Raw genomic sequence first — 18,936 nt, forward strand, 5'->3', positions numbered from 1 at the left:
AAATTTTTTTTTTTTTTTTTTTTTTTAAAGATTTTATTTATTTATTTGACACAGAGAGAGAGCACAATCAGGGAAAGTGGGAGAGGAAGAAGCAGGCTCCCTGCTAAGCAGGAAGCCTGATGCAGGGCTCGATCCCAGGACCCTGGGATCATGACTTGAGCTGAAGGCAAATGCTTAACTGACTGAGCCCCCCACGTGCCCCAGGATACAGCTGTTTTGTGTGGGCTCTTCTAACAATGAAATTACTAAGAGGGCTTATCAAATAATAGAGCATATTTTCAAATCGGTTTTTAGTATGATGACACATCTGGATGGTCAAATAGTTAATACATTGTTATTAAGTTTGCATTATTCATTGTGATCCATGAAATATAATCATATTTCAAGACCCCCTAAAATGAGTGCGTTTGTTTTCTAAGCCAGGTAATTTTTTTCCCATATATTTTTTACTGCTTGTTATTTTTCAACTCATTTAATTTTATTTGTTTTGTAGAAGTTATTGATTATCCCCATGTTTGAGCTCATTTTATTTTTTATTTTTTTAAAAATATTTAATCAGAGAGAGAGAGAGCAAGAGGAGAGGGAGAGGAAGAGAAACCCAAGAGGCTCCCCACTGAGCCTGGGGCCTGATGTGGGGCTGGATCTCACGACGCTGAGATCATGACCTGAGCTGAAAGCAAGAGTAAGACGCTTAACCAACTGAGCCTCTCAGGCACCCTTGAGCTTGTTTTTTAAAGGAGGTGAGTGATGGGGCGCCTGGGTGGCTCAGTGGGTTAAAGCCTCTGCGTTCGGCTCAGGTCATGATCCCAGGGTCCTGAAATCGAGTCCCACATCAGGCTCCCTGCTTCATGGGGAGCCTGCTTTCTCCTCTCTCTCTGCCTGTCTCTTGTGATCTCTGTCTGTCAAATAAATAAATAAAATCTTTAAAAAAAATAAAGGAGGTAAGTGAACAAAATCTTAAAAAAAAATCCCGAGAAACAATACACGGGGCACGTGGGTGGCTCAGTTGGTTGGGTGTCCAGTTCTTGATTTTTGGCTTGGGTCATGATCTCAGGGTTGTGGAACCAAGCCCCACAGTAGGTAACACTCTGTGTGGTTGGCTTGGGATTCTTTCTCTACTTCTCCCTCTGCTCCTCCCCGGGCTTGTGCACTCTCTTTCTCAAATAAATAAATAATTAAAATCTTAAAAAAAAATAGAGGAGTTGAGTGTCCTTGTGAGATAGCTTTCTATTACTTAAGTTCCTGTTGAAATAATTGGTGACTTTTGTAGCTTAGTATTAATTTGCATGCAATCTAAGTTGGAAAAACCATAGTACTGAGTTTCAGATCAGAACTCTATTTTGTTTTTTCTATATAGGTATATTTCTGTTAGTGTCATTTAAGCTGACCTCATAATGCATTGGATGTGCCAGATGTTAGATGTTACTTACAAAATCCCTTAGCATTAAAACAAAAATCACTTAAGGAAGATCTTAAAATATTTTAAATTTACTTATCTTCATTTAGATAATTAGTACACTAATCAACCTGTTCTTTTGAGTTTTCTGCATAGGGACTACTTAGTTTTTCTTTTTCTTTTAAGTTTTCAAGTACCGGTTGAATTAACTATTGCCTGAGTCATAGAATAATTTTTGTAATTTATGAAAGAAAGACATTTTTTTAACTCTAAGAAAGAACACTATTTTTTTCATTTTACTTATTTTTTAAATTCAGTTAACCAACACATAGTACATCATTAGTTTCAGAAGCAGTGTTCAACAATTCATCAGTTGTGTATAACACCCAGTGCTCGTCTTATCACGTAGAGAGAGGCATCTTGTGAAAGAAATTACTTTTCATTTTAGTTTTATGCCATCCATCCTTAGATATACTGCAGGGTTTAGTTCCAGAGCACTGCAATAAAGTAGATATCACAATAAAGTGAGTCAAATAAATTTTTTGGTTTCCCAGTGAATATAAAAGTTATGTTTACACTGTATAGTCTATTATGTGTGCAGTAGCATTATGTCTAAAAAAACCAGTGTACACACCTTAATTTTAAAATATTTTATTGCTAAAAATGCTACCCATCATCTGAGTTTGCAGCAAGTTGTAATCATTTTGCTGGTGGAGGGTCTGGCCTCTATGTTGTTGGCTGCTGACTGGTCAGGGTGGTGATTGCTGAAGGTTGAGATGGACGTGGCAGTTTCCTAAAATAACACAACAGTGGGGACGCCTGGGTGGCTCAGTGGCTTAAAGCCTCTGCGTTCGGCTTGGGTCGTGATCCCAGTGTCCTGGGATCGAGCCCCGCATCGGGCTCTCTGCTCAGCAGGGAGCCTGCTTCCTCCTCTTTCTCTCTGCCTGCCTCTCTGCCTACTTGTAATCTCTGCCTGTCAAATAAAAAAATAAAATCTTAAAAAAAAAATAACACAACACTGAAGTTTGCCACCATTGACTGACTCTTCCTTTCAGGAGAAATCTCTCTGTAGCATTTTACCCATAGTAGTCAATTCTCTCAAACCCTGCTGTGGCTTTACCAGCAAAGTTTATGTAGTATTCTATGTCCTTTGTTGTCATTTCAGCAGTTTCCATGGCCTCTTCACCAGGAGTGAAGAAACTACTTTGTCGGCTTATCCCTAAGAAGCAACTCCTCGTCCATTACAGTTTTGTCATAAGGTTGCAACAATTCTGTTCCGTCTTCAAAGCCCACTTCTCACTGTAGTTCTCTTGCTGTTTCCTTCCCATCTGCAGTTACTTCTGCCACTGAGGTCTTGAACCTGTCAGTCATCCATGAGGGTTGGAATCAACTTCCAAACTCTTGTTAATCATGATGTTTTGTTTTCCTCCCATGAATCACCAACGTTCTTAGTGTCATCTAGAGTGGGGAATCCCTCCCAGAAGGTTTTCAATGTACTGTGCCCAGGTCCAGCAGAGAAATCACTATCTGTGACAGCTTTAGCCTCGCAAAACATATTTCTTAAATTTTGACTTGAAAGTCAAAATGACTCCTGACCCATGGACTACAGCATGGATTTTAGCAGTCGTGGAAGCAGCTTGAATTTCTCCAGCTCCATCAGAGATCTTGGAGCAGTAATGTTTTGAAAGGAATCTTTTCTTCTGAGCAGTAGGTCTCAACAGTGGGCTGAAAATACAGAGTAAACCATGTTGTAAGCAGATGATATACTGTTCTGTGGGCTTTGCGGTTCTGTTTCTAGAGCACAGGGAGAGTAGAGTTAGCATATTTGTTGAGGGCTCTAGGGTTTTCAGGATGGTAAATGAGCGTTATCTTCAACTTAAAGTCTCCCAGCTGTGTTAGCCCTCAGCATGTCCTTTGGTGCTTTGTAGTCAGACACTGACTTATCTCCAGCTATGAAAGTCTCACATGGCATCTTCCTCGAACAGTAGACTGCTTCATGGACACTGAAAGAAGCCACCTTCACTACTATCTTAGCTTGATCTTCTGGATGATTTGCTGCAGCTTCTCCATCAGCACTGGCTGCTTTACTTTGTATGTGCATGTTATGGAGACGACTTCTTTCCTCATATCTCAAGAACCTCAAGAACCTCTGCTGGCTTCAGACTTTGCTTGTGCAGCTTCTTCACCTCTCTGAGCCTCCACAGAACTGAGGAGAGTTAGGGCCTTGCTCTGGATTGGGCTTTGGCCTAAGGGAATGATAGGCCTGGTTTGATCTTCTATCCAGACCATGACAAGTTTCTTCATATCAGCAATGACACCCTTTTGCTTTCTTACCATTCATGTGTTTACTGGAGCAGCACTTTTAATTTACCTCAAGAGCTTCTCCTTTGCTTTCACAACTTGGCTGTCTGGAGCAAGAGACCTGGCTTGGCCTGTCTCAGCTCTCGGCCTGTCTCAGCTCTCGGCGTGCCTTCCTCACTGAGTTTAATTATTTCTAGCTTTTGATTTAAAGTGTGAGATATGTGACTCTTACTTGAACACTTATAGAGGCCATTGGAGGGTAATTAATTGGCCTGATCTCAACATTGTTGTGTCTCAGGGAATAGGGAGGTCCACAGAGAGGGAAAGATGCAGGGAGATTGGCCAGTGGGTTGAGCAGTCAGAATATACAATGTTTACTGATTAAGTTGGCTGTCTTTTATGTCTGTGGTTCATGGCATGCCAAAACAATTACAGTAGTAACATGAAAGATCACTGATCACAGATCATCATAACAATATAACAGTAAAGAAAAAGTTTGAGGGGCGCCTAGGTGGCTCAGTGGGTTAAAGCCTCTGCCTTCGGCTCAGGTCGTGATCCCAGGGTGCTGGGATCGAGCCCTGCATCGGGCTCTCTGCTCAGTGGGGAGCCTGCTTCCTCCTCTCTCTCTGCCTCTCCGCCTACTTGTGATCTCTCTCTCTGTGTCAAATTAAAAAAAAAAAATCAAAAAAGAAAAAAAAAGAAAAAGTTTGAGCTGTTGTGAGAATTACCAAAATGTGACACGAATACACAAAGTGAGAAAATGCTGTTGGGGGGTGCCTGGGTGGCTCAGTGGGTTAAGCCACTGCCTTCGGCTCAGGTCATGATCCCAGGTCCTGGGTTCAAGCCCCACATCGGGCTTTCTGCTCAGCAGGGAGCCTGCTTCCTCCTCTCTCTCTGCCTGCCTCTCTGCCTACTTGTGATTTCTCTCTGTCAAATAAATAAATAAAAAATCTTTAAAAAAAAAAAAAAAGAAAATGCTGTTGGAAAAGTGGTGCCAATGACCATGTTTGTTAGAGGTTTTGTCACAAACCTTTATTTGTAAGTAGAACATCATCTGCAAAGTGAAGTAAAGCAAAGCACAATAAAATGAAGTATTCTTGGATCACGTCTGGGAGTTTTCATTGTATTCGAGATACAATATTTATTTTTATTTGTTCAGATTTTTGTTGTAAAAATATGTCTTCTCATTAGCAACTATACCATACTGACTAGTTAGATAGTGCTTGGGCCATAGGTGATAGATATTTTTGTATAACCCCTAACAACATTGAACTGATTGCTTTCATGAGATAGAGTTTAGAGGAGATGTACCTCCCTGTTATAAGAATCTGTAGTTTTGTTAAAGTCTAATGCATTTAGCAGAGCAGACATCCATGGGAAAATTCTTATGCTTTTAGCTAAACATGTTGTGTGTGTATGTACAGATGTGGGGCGGAGGAGGAAACCTTTTCTGAGTAATATTGTGGAGACTGCTATTGGTGGAGATTCAAATATTATGTTGTTTTGTAGAAAATGACAAGGTAGTTCTAAAATTCACAGGAAATGCAAAGGACCCAGAGTAGCCAAAACGACTTTAAAACATAGTAACAAAGTTGGAGAATGAACACAACCTGATTTTAATAGTGATTATAAAACTGCAATAATCAAGATAGTGTGACATCGGCATAAATATAGACAAATATGCCGGTAGAACAGAGTAACGTTCAAAAAGGACCTACAGGTAAATACACAACTCATTTTTCTTTTTTTTTTTTTAAAGATTTTATTTATTTATTTGTCAAAAAGAGAGAGAGAGAAAGCACACAAGCAGGCAGAGAGGCAGGCGGAGGTGGAGAGAGAGGCAGGCTCCCTGCTGAGCAAGGAGCCCGATGTGGGGCTCAATCCCAGGACCCTGGGACCACAACCTGAGCCTAAGGCAGCGGTGTTCCCACTAAGCCACCCAGGCGTCCCATCACAACTCATTTTTCTTAAAGGTACAAAAGCAATTAGGTGGAAAGAGTAGTATTTTTAACAAATGGTATTGGATTAATTGAATATTCATATGTAAAAAGTGGACTTCTATGCACACCTTTTACCATTGGCAAAAGTTAAGTTGGTTCTGTTTCTAGCTGAGCTCCATGACCTTCAAGAACTGGTCATGAAGACATTTGAGGAGCTTATCTAATGCACCAAGATCTTATAAAATATTTAGATGGCATGCTTACAACTTGTGCATAGAAGTGCATCCTCATGGAAAAGGTTTTTGGTCAAGCAGTTAAGATATTATAATGTAGCTAGCAATGTATATTATAGTTCAGACATTTTCTTTGAGAATATTTTTTTAGTTACATGTTTATATACTTGTAATTCTGATAATTGCTACTAAATCTCATTTATAAACTTTATTCTTTGTGTGTAAGATTTTAGGTGAAAATAATATTTTCATTTTGTGCATTAGACTTTGTATTGTATTTTTCCTATTGAAATTTGATTACTTGAATTTTCATGACAAAGTCTAGTCATTTCACTTTTAATTACAAATTTTTACTTGGTAGATTACCTAATTTTTTGTGTTATTAAAACAAAGAATGATATTGCATCATTTGCTGTTTCTGAATTTTTATATTCAATTATTCCTTTTTAAAAAAGATTTATTTTATTTATTTTAGAGAGAGAGTAAGTGAGGGTGAATGAGGGGGGCAGAAGGAGAGGGAGAGAGAGAATCCTCAGGCAGACTCCTGTTGAGCGCAGAGCGGAACATGGGGCCTGATCCCAGGACCTGAAATCATGACTTGAGCAGAAACAGAGTTGTTGCCAAACTGACCGAGTCACCCACGCGACCCTATTCAATTATTCGTAAATATTATTGTAATAATGTGCTTCCTTGAAAACCTCTTTTTTATATTTCCAGTTTCTAAACTTTGCTGATTATTGGGAGGAGACAAAAAAAGCCTTGGGTAGTCAAACTTAATATTACAAAGTCTCTGATTTAAAGCTCAGGCACTGTATGGTTGTGGGCTTACTCTGGACTTTTTTGTTTGTTTGTTTTTTTCCCCCCCGCTAAAGATTTTTTTTTTTTTTTTTTTTTTTGCGAGATTGAGAGAGAGGAAGAGAGAGAAAGTGAGCATGAGCATGGGGAAGGGCAGAGGGAGAAGCAGACTCCCCACTGAGCAGGGAGCCCAACATGGGACTCAGTCGCAGGATCCTGGGGTGATGACCCGAGCTGAAGGCGGACACCTAACCGACCGAACCCCCCAGGTGCCCAGGACTTTTTCATTTCTTTAGACTCAGACCATACATACTAGGTTACTGGACTTTTCATTCTAGAGTAAAACATAAAGCTACAAGTTAGAATGGAAATGTTCTTAAAACAGAGACATTGCTAACAGTAAGAAGTGACAGTTAGAGACTTGATTGCAAGCGAAGAGACACAACAAAGAAAAGTGTAAAAAGGCTAAAGCAGTATATTGAAACTAATGTAACACCGTATGTCAACTATACTGGAATTAGAGTAAAAAACTTAATAAAATAAAAAAATGAAAATAATTTTTAACTAAGCAAAGTAATCTATAGCAAAAATCATTGAAATAATACACATTTAAGTTACTCACAGAACATTGTTTAAGGGTACAGGAAACTACATAACACATGCCCAATTTCTGTGAATTCCTATAACCATTTCTTCGTATTTCCCTTATCCTTTCAACAGCTTTTAACATTATCCATTGCACTCCTCTTTTTTTTTTTTTAAGATTTTTTTATTTATTCATTTGACAGATAGAGATCACAAGTAGGTAGGGAGACAGGCAGAGAGAGAGGAGGAAGCAGGCTCCCCGCTGAGCAGAGAGCCCGATGCGGGGCTCGATCCCAGGACCCTGGGATCATGACCTGAGCCGAAGGCAGAGGCTTTAACCCACTGAGCCACCCAGGCGCCCCTGCACTCCTCTTTCTTGATGCATGCTTTATTCTTTTGGCTTCCATAATGCCAAGTACTTCGGACTTTCATGCTATCTCTCTGGCCAGTCTTTCTGCCTCTTTTACAGACAAATTATCTTCTCCCTGGCCTTTAAAGTTTGAACCTACCCAAGGATCATTTCCATGTCATTTGATAATCAACAGTCCCTTGCGTGAACAACATACGTACCTGTGACTCTCACCTTTATAGCTCCTGGGCTAAAACTCCAGACCTACATCTGCTGACTTCTGGACACTCTAACTATATATTTCAAATATGTCAAACTCTGTATGTCAAAAGCCTTATTTAGGATCATTTCCTTTTCCACATCCACAAACCTCGTGTCCTCCAGTGTTTGTATGTTGATCCATTTATTTACTCATTCATTTTATTTGTTCCTTAATTCAACAGTTCTGTGTTGACTGCCTAGTAGGTGCAGCTCACTGTTTTTGGGCACTTGGGAGTTTAGCAGCTAATGTTCCTGTTTTCAGGAACTTACGTTCCTGTGGATGAAGAGAGACAATAAAAAACAAACAAGGAAAACTTTAGATCATGATTATGTACTCTAAAGAAAAGAAATTGGGTGACGTGAAGTGTGACCAAGCTGCTGATTTCCTTGCCTGGTCAAGGAAGCCTCTCAAAAGAGGTGGTGTTTTGGACGAGCAGTTAATGACAGGGAGGACCCCCCCACAGGCAGAGGTCTGGGGAGAGTACATTCCAGAAGAGGAGCTGTTTGTAGGGAGGCCCTGATGGGGGAATGGATTGGGTGAACTTGAGCAGAAAGGAGGCTGTTGCAGCGAAAGCAAATTTGGACATGGCAGGTGGGGACAGTGTCAGATAATAGAGGTCGACAGGGGTCAAAATGGCGAGGACTTGGAACACCTGGGTGAGGAACTGGCATATTTCTGACCGCACTAGGAAACTAGCAGAGGGTTTTCAAAAGGCAGAGACATGGTCTGACGTAGGATTTTAGACTGATCTCTCTAGCTGCTTGGTGGAGAATGGGTTAATGGGAGCAAGAGTGGTATCAGGAGGACCCGTTCAGATGTTTTTATGGTGGTGCCAGTTTAGTGAGTGGGAGGATGGCCACAGAGGGGCCAGCGAGAAGATGTTTGGGAGAGAGGCAAGGAAAAGAGGGATGCAAAAATAGCTCCGGTTTCGGATTTGAGCACCTGATGTAATGGTAGTTCAGTAACTGAGATGTAGAAGGCCCGGAGGAGGAGCCAGCGGGGAGGAGGGAAGGGGAACTAAGTGGGGATTACGGTTGGGTTTGGACATGCTAATTTTGATATATCTATTAGACATCCGAGTGGAAGTGCCAAGTAAGCATTAGAGTTAGATACAGAGAGGTCAAGTTCAGGGGAGAAATGAGTGCTTGAGATAAGTGCTTGAGATGAATTTGAATATATACGTGTGTATATATATGTATATATGTGTACATATTCATTATATATATATATATATATATATATATATGAATTTTAAAGCATTAGGTAGATGAGATCAACTAGGGAGAGGATAGAGATGGACAGATTTCCTTCTGGAAGTCTAGCAGTATTCCATGTTTGGAAGCGCAGGAGAGGAAGGGGAGAAACAAGGAGCAAAGAACATGGAGAAGGAGCAACCAGTGGGGAAAGAGGGAGGTCAGGAAAGCCAGAGTAATGGGCATCCATAGAAGAGGACGTTCCGAGGTAGAGGAGGAAAATCATGTCAGAGGCTGCTGAGACTTAGTAAGCTTACTCATTTTGTAATGTTTTGGCCAAGTGTTTGATGTGCTTCTTGTTCAGTTTCTTTGTTTGAAATATAGTTTATCTCTCGATTGTGTTTTATATGGAAACCAAGAGGATGAAATAGAGTTGATTTTTTTATACTCTTTGAGATCCTTTGAAAAAATATGGGAGTAAATCGAGCTATTTAGATATGATAGCTGCTGATTCTGATTTTTTTGGTTAGTTGTGGTGGAACATTCATACGGTTCTTATTGCTGGAGGGATTTCTGTCACTTGCTGGCCTTGGGTTCCTGTGCCAGCACTCCTTCGGTGACCGGGGCCACCTAACCCTCACATGCAGGGTCAGCGCAGCCCAGGCTTTAGAACCACCCAGCTCTTAGGCACGAAGACTGTAAAGGACCTTGTTGAGCTGTAAATATCAAGGGAGCATTGACAGACTTCTCTCTTCACCCTGAGGTCTACGTAAGTGGCTTTGGCTTTGTATCCAGTGAAAAAGTCTGTATCTTCATTCTGTGATCGAGTTAGCGTCTTGGTCTCCTGCCTGATTGTCTTCTGGCTCACTTGGGTCTGGAGTTTGGTCTTGATCTGCTCCTCTGTCTCTGGGGTACCAGAACCCTGATCCGAAATGCTATGTTTTGTATCCGGTCTCGGATACTCGCTTGGCACCCACATTTTGTCTGTTTGGCCCTCCTTATTCCCATCCTACCCCCACTGTTCTTGACCCTTGTGCTGAGACTTTGACATTTCACCCTCCTCTGGACCCTCTCAGGTTGTTAGCTTTTTAAGATTTCCTTATCTCCACCCCCAGGCCCCCCGGTTGCTAGATTTCCCATGTTTTCCTTAGGGACACAGTTGAGTTCTACTTCAAATCTGGATCTCTAACATTCATATCTGACTCACCCTGTTGCTTATTCAGCCACAGTTCTAGAACCTTGCTTTCAGTTTGGGATGACTTGAAGGCTAGAGGGAAACATTTTTTTTTTTTTTTAACTGACATTGATCCATGGTATGCAAAGTGGCCTGCTTTAGAGAAGGAAGAAATCCACAGATGTTCTTTACTCTAAATATGATAGGCATTGGGGAAACACAGATGAGTAAAATGTAGCCTCTTTCCTTGAAGAAATGTGTTTTTAAATATAGTCAGACATAGACACTTTACAGTGAGTGAATTTAGCTAGTAACATTGAGAACTACCTCCTTTATGCGACCCACGTACTCTATTTTTGTTGGAGCCCTGCGCTCACAAAACATTGCTATTAAAACACTTCAGAAATAAGACCCCAACTAAAGTATTGAGGACCCCAGTTCTTAGAATAAAGATTGACAAGAGATTATGTGCATATGTTCCATAATTATTCTCTTTTACTTAACCTCGATTAATTGAAACACATGCATGTTTTTCCACATGGAAGGGGCATATTGGAAATATTTAAATTTCTTATGGTCATGCTGTGCTTTTCACAGATGATTGGAATGCTGCCCAGGCATAAACCATCCTATCCTTCCCCCAAACAACTTGTCAGTTGTTTAACCTAGCATAATTTGTTTTCCATGACCATTAGAGATGACAGTGCTAAAATGTTTCACAGGGAAATAAAAATAAAGAAGAGTGATAGCTTTGATTTTTTAATACCCTTCTTCCCCCCCCCCAATTACTGTTTGATATAAAAATGTGTCATAACTTGTGCTTCAAACGTAGGCTGTTTTTAACACTGGGGAAACAGGGATGATTTTTAAAACTGGGAGTCAATAAGACTCAGTTTTTGTAAAATAACTGCAGAACTGAAAACATACTATGAGTTTTAGCAGGACAGGTTATACTGCTACACAGTAGAATTTCACGGATACATTATGAGGGTTTCAGTGCTAATGTGCACATAGCCTTCTGCCTTCATATGAGCCTGTGGCTAAGAAATTTAATCACTTTCTGTTCAGATTGAACTTGGGCTGAAGTCTGGAATTGTTGAAGGGAGAGACCATTTCATATCCCCAACTACCAAGCATTTAGAATGAAAGGAACACTGAGAACATGCCAAAGGAAGGTGTGCCACTGGAAATGCTACCTTTCTATGAAAAGAATATATCTCAGCCATAAGATGAGATTATTAGACCTTCAGACATTTTAGTTCACTGTAGTGTAAAAGCAGCAGAAGACACACGCTTACTATCTCTTTAAAAATGTAGCTACTGGTCAGCTCGTACACCCCGTCCTGTATATTTCACTTCAGGTGTTAGAATTTCCTTCATCCCCAGACTCACGTGAACACTTTCAGGGGTGAGGATAGTAAGTGACCCGTTACTCTTCTGGTAATCCTTTTCAAGATTTTCCTCCGTAATTGTATTTTTGGAAGCAGAGAAGTAAAGCTGTATCTTTGAAGTTCTGCATTGCTGATAAAGATTTATTTAGGATTATGTGATGATAGAAGCTGATTGATGATTTTCCTCAACAGCACCTGTGCTCAGTTGTTCAAAAACACAGGTGCCACCTCTGCTGTCCTCTCATCTTGTAGTCCATGGTGGGGGGAGGGGGCACCTTATTGGCAGTAGAGCCCTGTAGCTACAAATTATGACTTGTGTTTCTAATGAGCAAGTAGAATGTGTGGTCTGACCATTATCACTCTACTGTCAGAGATAAGGGGACTAGAGTTGTGAGTCTGCAGAGCTGGGTAGAGGACGGGTTATGAATAGGTCGCTGCCTTCCAACAAGTCAGAGCATGTGTTGCCTGAATTCCATCCTGTAGGCTGAGTTGCTTTCTAAGAGGCTCTTTGGGACCATAAAGAAATGGATTTTGTGGTTTCTGCCCCATTGGTTCTTCCGAATGCTAGACGCAGATTAGACCTAGTTGACATTCCTCCTATGGTTACTCTTAGGTCACTTAGTGTGTGTGTGTGTGCGTGTGTGATGTATCTGGTTGTAGAAATAATAATATTTGTAGGGTTTAACTAGTGAGAATATATGCAGAAATGTTTTTTAGAGGCATAAAATGGCTTCAGACAAATACCATAAACTCCTGCTCTCAGCTGGTGAATTCCGCGTGCTCCCTCCACCGCCAGTGCTACCGATTTGTCTTGTCAATTCTCAGTGTTCTATTTCCTTTCTCTTCTTACAGAGGAGCTGGGATGCTCCTTTCTCCTGAGTCTTGTCCCCTTGACCTTAAGATCTCTCACCGCTTGTTTTCTTCTCAGTTCTGCATTGTCACCTTATGCTTTGTACTGGATTAATGACATCAGCCTGGACCATGCTATCAGTTTGCCCATCTTTAGGGAGCCCTCCCCCACTCACTCCTCCCCAGCTCCCCAGCTGCCCTCTCACTGCTTTCCTCTCCTTTACCGCAAAACTTTAAACAATTGTCCTCAATCAGTCTCCACTTCCTCTTCTCACCTTCTTTCCTAATCTGTTCCAATCAGACTTCCTCACTCCCCTGTAGCAGCTCTTGTCACCTCCCTAAGGACTCTCAGATCGCCCAATTCTGTGATTAATTCTTACTTCTCATCTGCCTTAACATGTTGGCAGCATTGGATGGAGTGGAAGTCTCTTACCTTCACGAAAAGCCCTTTCTACTTGGCTTTGGGTCACCTCTTCCTGGGTTTCCTCTATCCTGGGGACCACTCCTCCTCACTCTCTCCTGATCTCTAAACACCGGAACACCCAGGGCCCAGTGCTCTTCCCCAACTAACTCTCTCACTAAGTGATCTCATCCCCTTGCCTGACTTTAATCTATTCCAAATATATATTTCTAGTCTGGACTTCTCCTTGGATGAAAGGCTAATGTATCTAGTCCCAAAGGCATTTTTGTGCTAATTAGAAAAAGCTGCCCTTTTCCTCAAGCGCTTGACTGCCCTCTTGTGGAAAAATTTCAGAGTAAATAAACACTTAACAGATGACTGAATGTGAGGTATCTGTTACGGTGTGTAATCCTCAACCCTTCGCAGCAGATCTGCTTCTCCACTTGGCGGTAAGCATGGAGTGGGCAGTACAGCGTCCTAGGTCTGCAGCCAGACTCCTGCTTCCCAACCGCCCCCCCCCCCCCCCCGGCTCCCCAACCTCTTCAGTCTTTCCTATTTCACAATTCTCCCCATTGCTGAGGTCAAACTCCAGGAAGTTGTTTTTTGACTCTCCTGTCTTTCTCCAGTACCCCACCTTCAGTCATCAGCAAATCCTATTGGTTTTTCCTTCAAAACACATGAGAATTTAGCCACTTCTCACCACTCCCACTGCTGCTACCCTGGTCCAAGCCCCATCATCTCTCACCTCCACTCCCAGTAGCCAGCTCCCTGTCTTACTCTCGGTGTCTGTTCTCAGCACAGCAGCCACAGTAATTTCTTCAAAGCCTAGGCTGCATCACGTCTCCCCGCTCTACCCTGATCTTTCCAGCTGTCCACCATTTGTTCAGAGTAAAAATTAAAGTCCCACAGGCTGGGCACAGTCTAGGTCTGCACCACAGCTCTGACCCCATCACCCGCCCCTCCTCCCATATACTCTGTCATCCAGCCTGTCGGCCTTGCCGTCCTTCCCATATGCTTCCGGGTTCAGGGACTCTGCTGGGTCGCTCCTATATAAAGCATTGCTTCCTCCCTTCCTCCCTTCAGCTTTTGCTCAGATGTCACTTTGTCATATCAGAGCAGCTTTCCTCAAACATGTAACAAACCAGTCCTCCTGCCCTAGCATTTAATATCCCCCCTACCATTCCATTGTCTCCAGAGCATTTCTCGTCTGGCACACCCGCATTGTTGACTCTTTCATTTCATTCGAATTTAAGCTTCACCAGGTTAGACTTATTTTTTTCTCCTCTGCAATTTCTTCTTCCTTCCTTCCTTCCTTCCTCCTTCCTTCCTTCCTTTCTTTCAGATTTTATTTGTCAGAGAGATGAGAGAGCACAGCAGGCGGAGGGAGAAGCAGGCTCCCGGGCTGAGCAAGAAGCCCACTGTGGGGCTCCATCTCAGGACCCTGGGATCATGACCTGGGCTGAAGGCAGACGCTTAACTGACTGAGCCATCCGGGCGTCCCTCTTCTCTGCAATTTCTAAAATAGTGTGTGGTGAATAGTAAGAGCTCGAAAATATTAGTTGGATAAATAAATGAACACCAGCATCTTTAAATCTCTCTGCGGGATCCTATCCTTAAAAAGACGCAGAGGCTTGAGATGGCCCTGCACAATTCTAATTTCTCAATTTCAAAATAAAAGCATTTTTAGGAGACCAAGAATCAATTTGAATCTAATTTGAAAATTGCATTGATTTTGCAGCATTCTGGAAGGGCATTGGTTTCTTACAGAGAAAGCAAGTAGGCGCCATCTAGTGGCGAAGAGAGGAATTGACAGTTGTGTTACTTGAATTATTGATTGGCAGCATAATTGAAAATGTAGTCTCTGATCCAGAACCTTCTTGCTTTTATAAGAGTAATATTTATGATAGCTGTAAGTTCTCAAGTATGCATTTTCCACAAAATATACTGAACTGAAAAAGTACAGTTCCGTTTCTTATAAATTACTTATGACTCTTTTTATGTGTTAATTTTTGTTTTCTGGGATCTGACAGCCTTTGTTCCTCCTTATTTTTCATATTGTTTTATCTCCTGCTTATCCTTAAACTCTTATGTTTCCATGATATTGGCCAATCCACTGGGTTAGGTAAATAAAATCAAGGCTGTATCTTCTGGGAATTTAGATGCCAATTAAAAACAGCACCTGTGAGTATAAACATGGGAAAGAACATGCCAGAAGATGCAGTCGTCACTTCCGGCCAGAATTCTGAAGCCTGCTGAAGCTTTACGGTGTATACTTGCACTACTGAGGAATGAACTGTGGGAGTCTTAGCTTGCCATTTTTCAGAGAGTGACGCATTTTGTATGAAAAAACTAAGAACGAAAACTATTCATGTCTATCTACATTGATAGGAAAGACTGAAACGAAGAAAAGTCTCTGTCGTTCTAACAGCTGAAACGTTAGGTTATTGCAGTTCTTTGGGAAATTAAAGCATAAACTGGTTGGTCCACTTCAGAAGCCATGACCTTGGCCACGAGGAGGCCTGCGCAATGGATGAGACTAGCATGGGAAGCTGGCAAGAGAAGCCCAGGAGGAAGATGGGCTCCTTGTGCAAGGACGTAGATTCAGCCTGGCCTTATTACAGGGAGGAAGACCTTGTCTGAGTAGTTCCAGGGGGCCAAATTGGACCAAGGAAATAGGATCAGAAAGCAGATTTCAGACTTTGTTAAATATTTTCTGGGGTGCCTGGATGATTCAGTTGGTTAAGCGTCGGGCTCTTGATCTCAGCTCAGGTCTCCATCTCAGGGTCGTGAGTTCAAGCCCTGTGTGGGCTCCATGCTGGGCATGGAGCCTATTTAAAAAAAATGTTTTTTTTCCCCCCAATAAGAGTTTTATTCCCGGACACCAAAGCCTCAGTTTTCCATCAGTGGATATTTCTGAACAGGGGCTGGATGATAGCCGGCCCAGGGTGTGTAGGGCTGTTAAAATTCTCGGATTTCCTCAAAGACCTTCCTTTCTCTGCACACTGAAACACTCCCCACTCTTCAGGACCCAGTTCAAACCTCGTTTTCTTTTTTAGGCACTGCAGCTTGAAGTCATCTTTCCTATCTCTGTCTTTTCCTTTTTCTTTAAATACAGATCAGCGCCATTTCATGCTGCCTGTGTTAACTGATGCTAAAATGCTTGAAGACATCTTACAGTTGTCTCCCTGTTGGCTTTACCACAGGGGCTGAAGGTTAAGTGTTGATGGTGGAGATGGTGAAAAGACTGCCAGGAACTGTCCCTGCCAACGTCTGGGCTCCAGATGCTTAGCCTTAGTCTAAGTTCGGTGTGGCAATTCTTCAGCTAGTTATTAGAAAAATGAAAATATTTCTTAAGATTCATTCTCTTGTTAAGATTATAATTTTTTTAAGTCTAATAGTATTAGTTTCCTTTTTGGGTTGTGTTCTATACTTGATATTTCTGAAGGCAGGAATAGAAATCGATAGTACAACAGTGAGTAAGATGTTACTGAAACTTAATCTAATTTTCTGTTAATATATATAGTTTTTCCTACTTCCACAAACACTGATTTTTTTTTCAGATTGGAAATAGGTATTTTCTTTGATCTAAAATTCTTTTTGCTTGGGAAATTGTCTTTTTAACAGTACAAGTTGATGTGGTATCTTGAATAGTATATTTTAAAGCTAAGATATTCCGTATATTATTTCTTTTTAAAGAATTAAGTACATTTTGTTTCTGAATTGTCTTGTCTTCTGAAGCTACGTTTATATAACTTAGAATTCCCTCTTAATAAAGTGGTGATATTGAGAAAGGACATGCTGATAGGATTAGGCGGACGTTGTATGTACCCCAGACTTAATTTCTTTAACAATCTGATGCTGTTTGCTTTATCATTTGGAAGGCCAAAATTCTCCTTAAATTATTTAACAGACAGGATGATTTAAAGACTGCTTTTACTACTTAATTGCTCATCTGAAAATTAGTAAATTTAGCATTCTTAGCATTTGTACTGTGTTTAATATTTCTAAAGGATTCACTGTGTTTCTTAGTAACTGCTGTATTCTCTCATTTTAATGGCTGAGGAGACAAAATGAGATACTTTGACTTGTAGGTGAAGAAATGTTGTTTCCTTATAATTATTGCAAGAGTGCATGGATTATAAATTGTGTTAATTTGTCTTTTGTAGAATATGCTGAATTTCTACATTGCAAAGGAAAAAAATTTACAGATTTTGATGAAGTTCGTCACGAGATTGAAGCAGAAACAGATCGAGTGACTGGAATGAATAAAGGCATTTCCGCCATACCCATTAATTTACGAGTCTATTCTCCACATGGTAAGTAAAATAACAGGATTCCACATTTTTTGTCTTCAAAAATTTTTACGTTACTTGACATACGTTATTTGTGTAGAAGATGATTTTTCTCTCAGAAAGTACTGGGTTTCTAGGATTGTGTTTGGGTACTACAATAAATGGACTGGTCCAAAAAGTTCACAGATTTATGGGGAGGCAGGAGAACATGCCTTTTTAAAAGGTCAGAGTTAAGTACATCACTTAAAAATGTTTCTTTATGTTTATTTTAAACTTTTAGAATGTCAAGAGGTATGCATGAAAAATTCCATTTTTTAAACATCTTCAGTTTTAGCAAAATCTTAGAGGCACATGGTTCTGTGGCTGAGTCTTCTCCTATTGGATTTTTTCGTTGCCCCATATATTTCGTTTATTCTCCTCCTGAGGAATCAATGATGATTTTTTTCCAGACTATTAGCAGAAACGTACAAATTAGATAGCCAATTTATGGGATGTGATATGGAATAGCCTCTCTTCTGACTAAATTTTTAGTGGGGCAGATTTTAATCTCTCATCTTCTACTCAGCTCTGTTGCTTTGAAAATGGAGCACGAATGACATAAGCTCAATTATGACATTCCAAGAGGCTTTGGTGCCAGCTGAATGATAGCCAGGTTGCGGCTGGAGTCCCCAATGCAGGGGTAGTTTCCTGCTCTCCTGGTGGTGCACCATGAGTCTTGCTGCAGAGCCTACACGGGAACCTCACAGCTCACAGCTTTCCAATAGGCTAAGTGTCTGACCCCCCTCCAGAGAGCATATGATGCTTTTGAAATGAAGGACAAATCTTGCCCTTAAGAATTTTATACCATTGAGGGCAACGTACAAGACCAGCAGACAGCATATGGATTTCTTGTTCGGTTTTGAATTATAACACACTAGTTACAGATACGACAGCTCTCTCTTAGCTGTACAAATCAGTAGCTTGCAAAATTGGGTTAAAACGATCATTTGGTATAGCACAATCATATCATAAAAATAGAGAAAACTAACAAAGCCATCTTGTAGTCTATGCTTTTTACTCAACACAGTTGGAGTTAGGTCAATAATGCAATATGTGAAGCTAAGCTTGTTTTCTTCCCACTAAAGAGATAGATAATTTTGCATAGTTATTTTTTAGCAGTGAGGGTATATGTAAGACTCTTTTTTTCCACACAGTGTTAAATCTCACGCTTATCGACCTACCCGGAATTACTAAAGTGCCCGTGGGAGATCAGCCACCAGATATAGAGTATCAGATCAGAGAAATGATTATGCAGTTCATTACGAGGGAGAACTGTCTGATTTTGGCTGTTACCCCAGCCAACACCGATCTTGCAAACTCAGATGCATTGAAGCTAGCTAAAGAAGTCGATCCTCAAGGTGAGTGTGTGGTCTTTGAGATGAAAGAGAATTAGTTTAAAATGTCAAGGGTTTGGGTATATTTCAAGGTAACACAAGTTCTCATAACTTAATTTCATTGTTAATTTAATTAGCCATTATTTATATTATTAGTTTTTTTTAAGATGCTGAAAGAAAAGTAACTGGAGGATATAGTCTGAACCTATATAAATAAATGTAAGATTAAGTGAGATCTAAGAGAACAGATATTTCGAATCCTCATGAACTACTTATTTAAAAAAGCCAATAAAATAAACTTCTGGTACAAAATTCAAACAGTCCCCTTTAGTTATTAAAAGACTTACCCAAATATACTCGCACTGAAAACTCCTTGTGTTTCATGTATGTTTTGTTTCTTTGA

General features: G+C 40.7%; 1 protein-coding gene across 3 annotated transcripts in view; it reads left to right on the forward strand.

Moving 5' to 3' along the window:
• LOC111150646 (dynamin 3) overlaps positions 1-18,936 on the forward strand; it is a 527,967-nt gene that overhangs the window by 127,522 nt on the left and 381,509 nt on the right. For all 3 annotated transcript variants that reach the window (XM_022508131.1, XM_022508132.1, XM_022508130.1), the window contains exons 3-4: positions 17,035-17,184; positions 18,354-18,557. In XM_022508131.1, the coding sequence (XP_022363839.1) occupies positions 17,035-17,184; positions 18,354-18,557 (354 nt within the window). The remainder of the gene's footprint in view (positions 1-17,034; positions 17,185-18,353; positions 18,558-18,936) is intronic.

The sequence above is a fragment of the Enhydra lutris genome, unplaced genomic scaffold (genome assembly GCF_002288905.1).
Source record: "Enhydra lutris kenyoni isolate GAN:26980312 unplaced genomic scaffold, ASM228890v2 scaffoldscaffold24, whole genome shotgun sequence".
In the NCBI taxonomy this organism is placed as follows: Eukaryota; Metazoa; Chordata; class Mammalia; order Carnivora; family Mustelidae; genus Enhydra; species Enhydra lutris.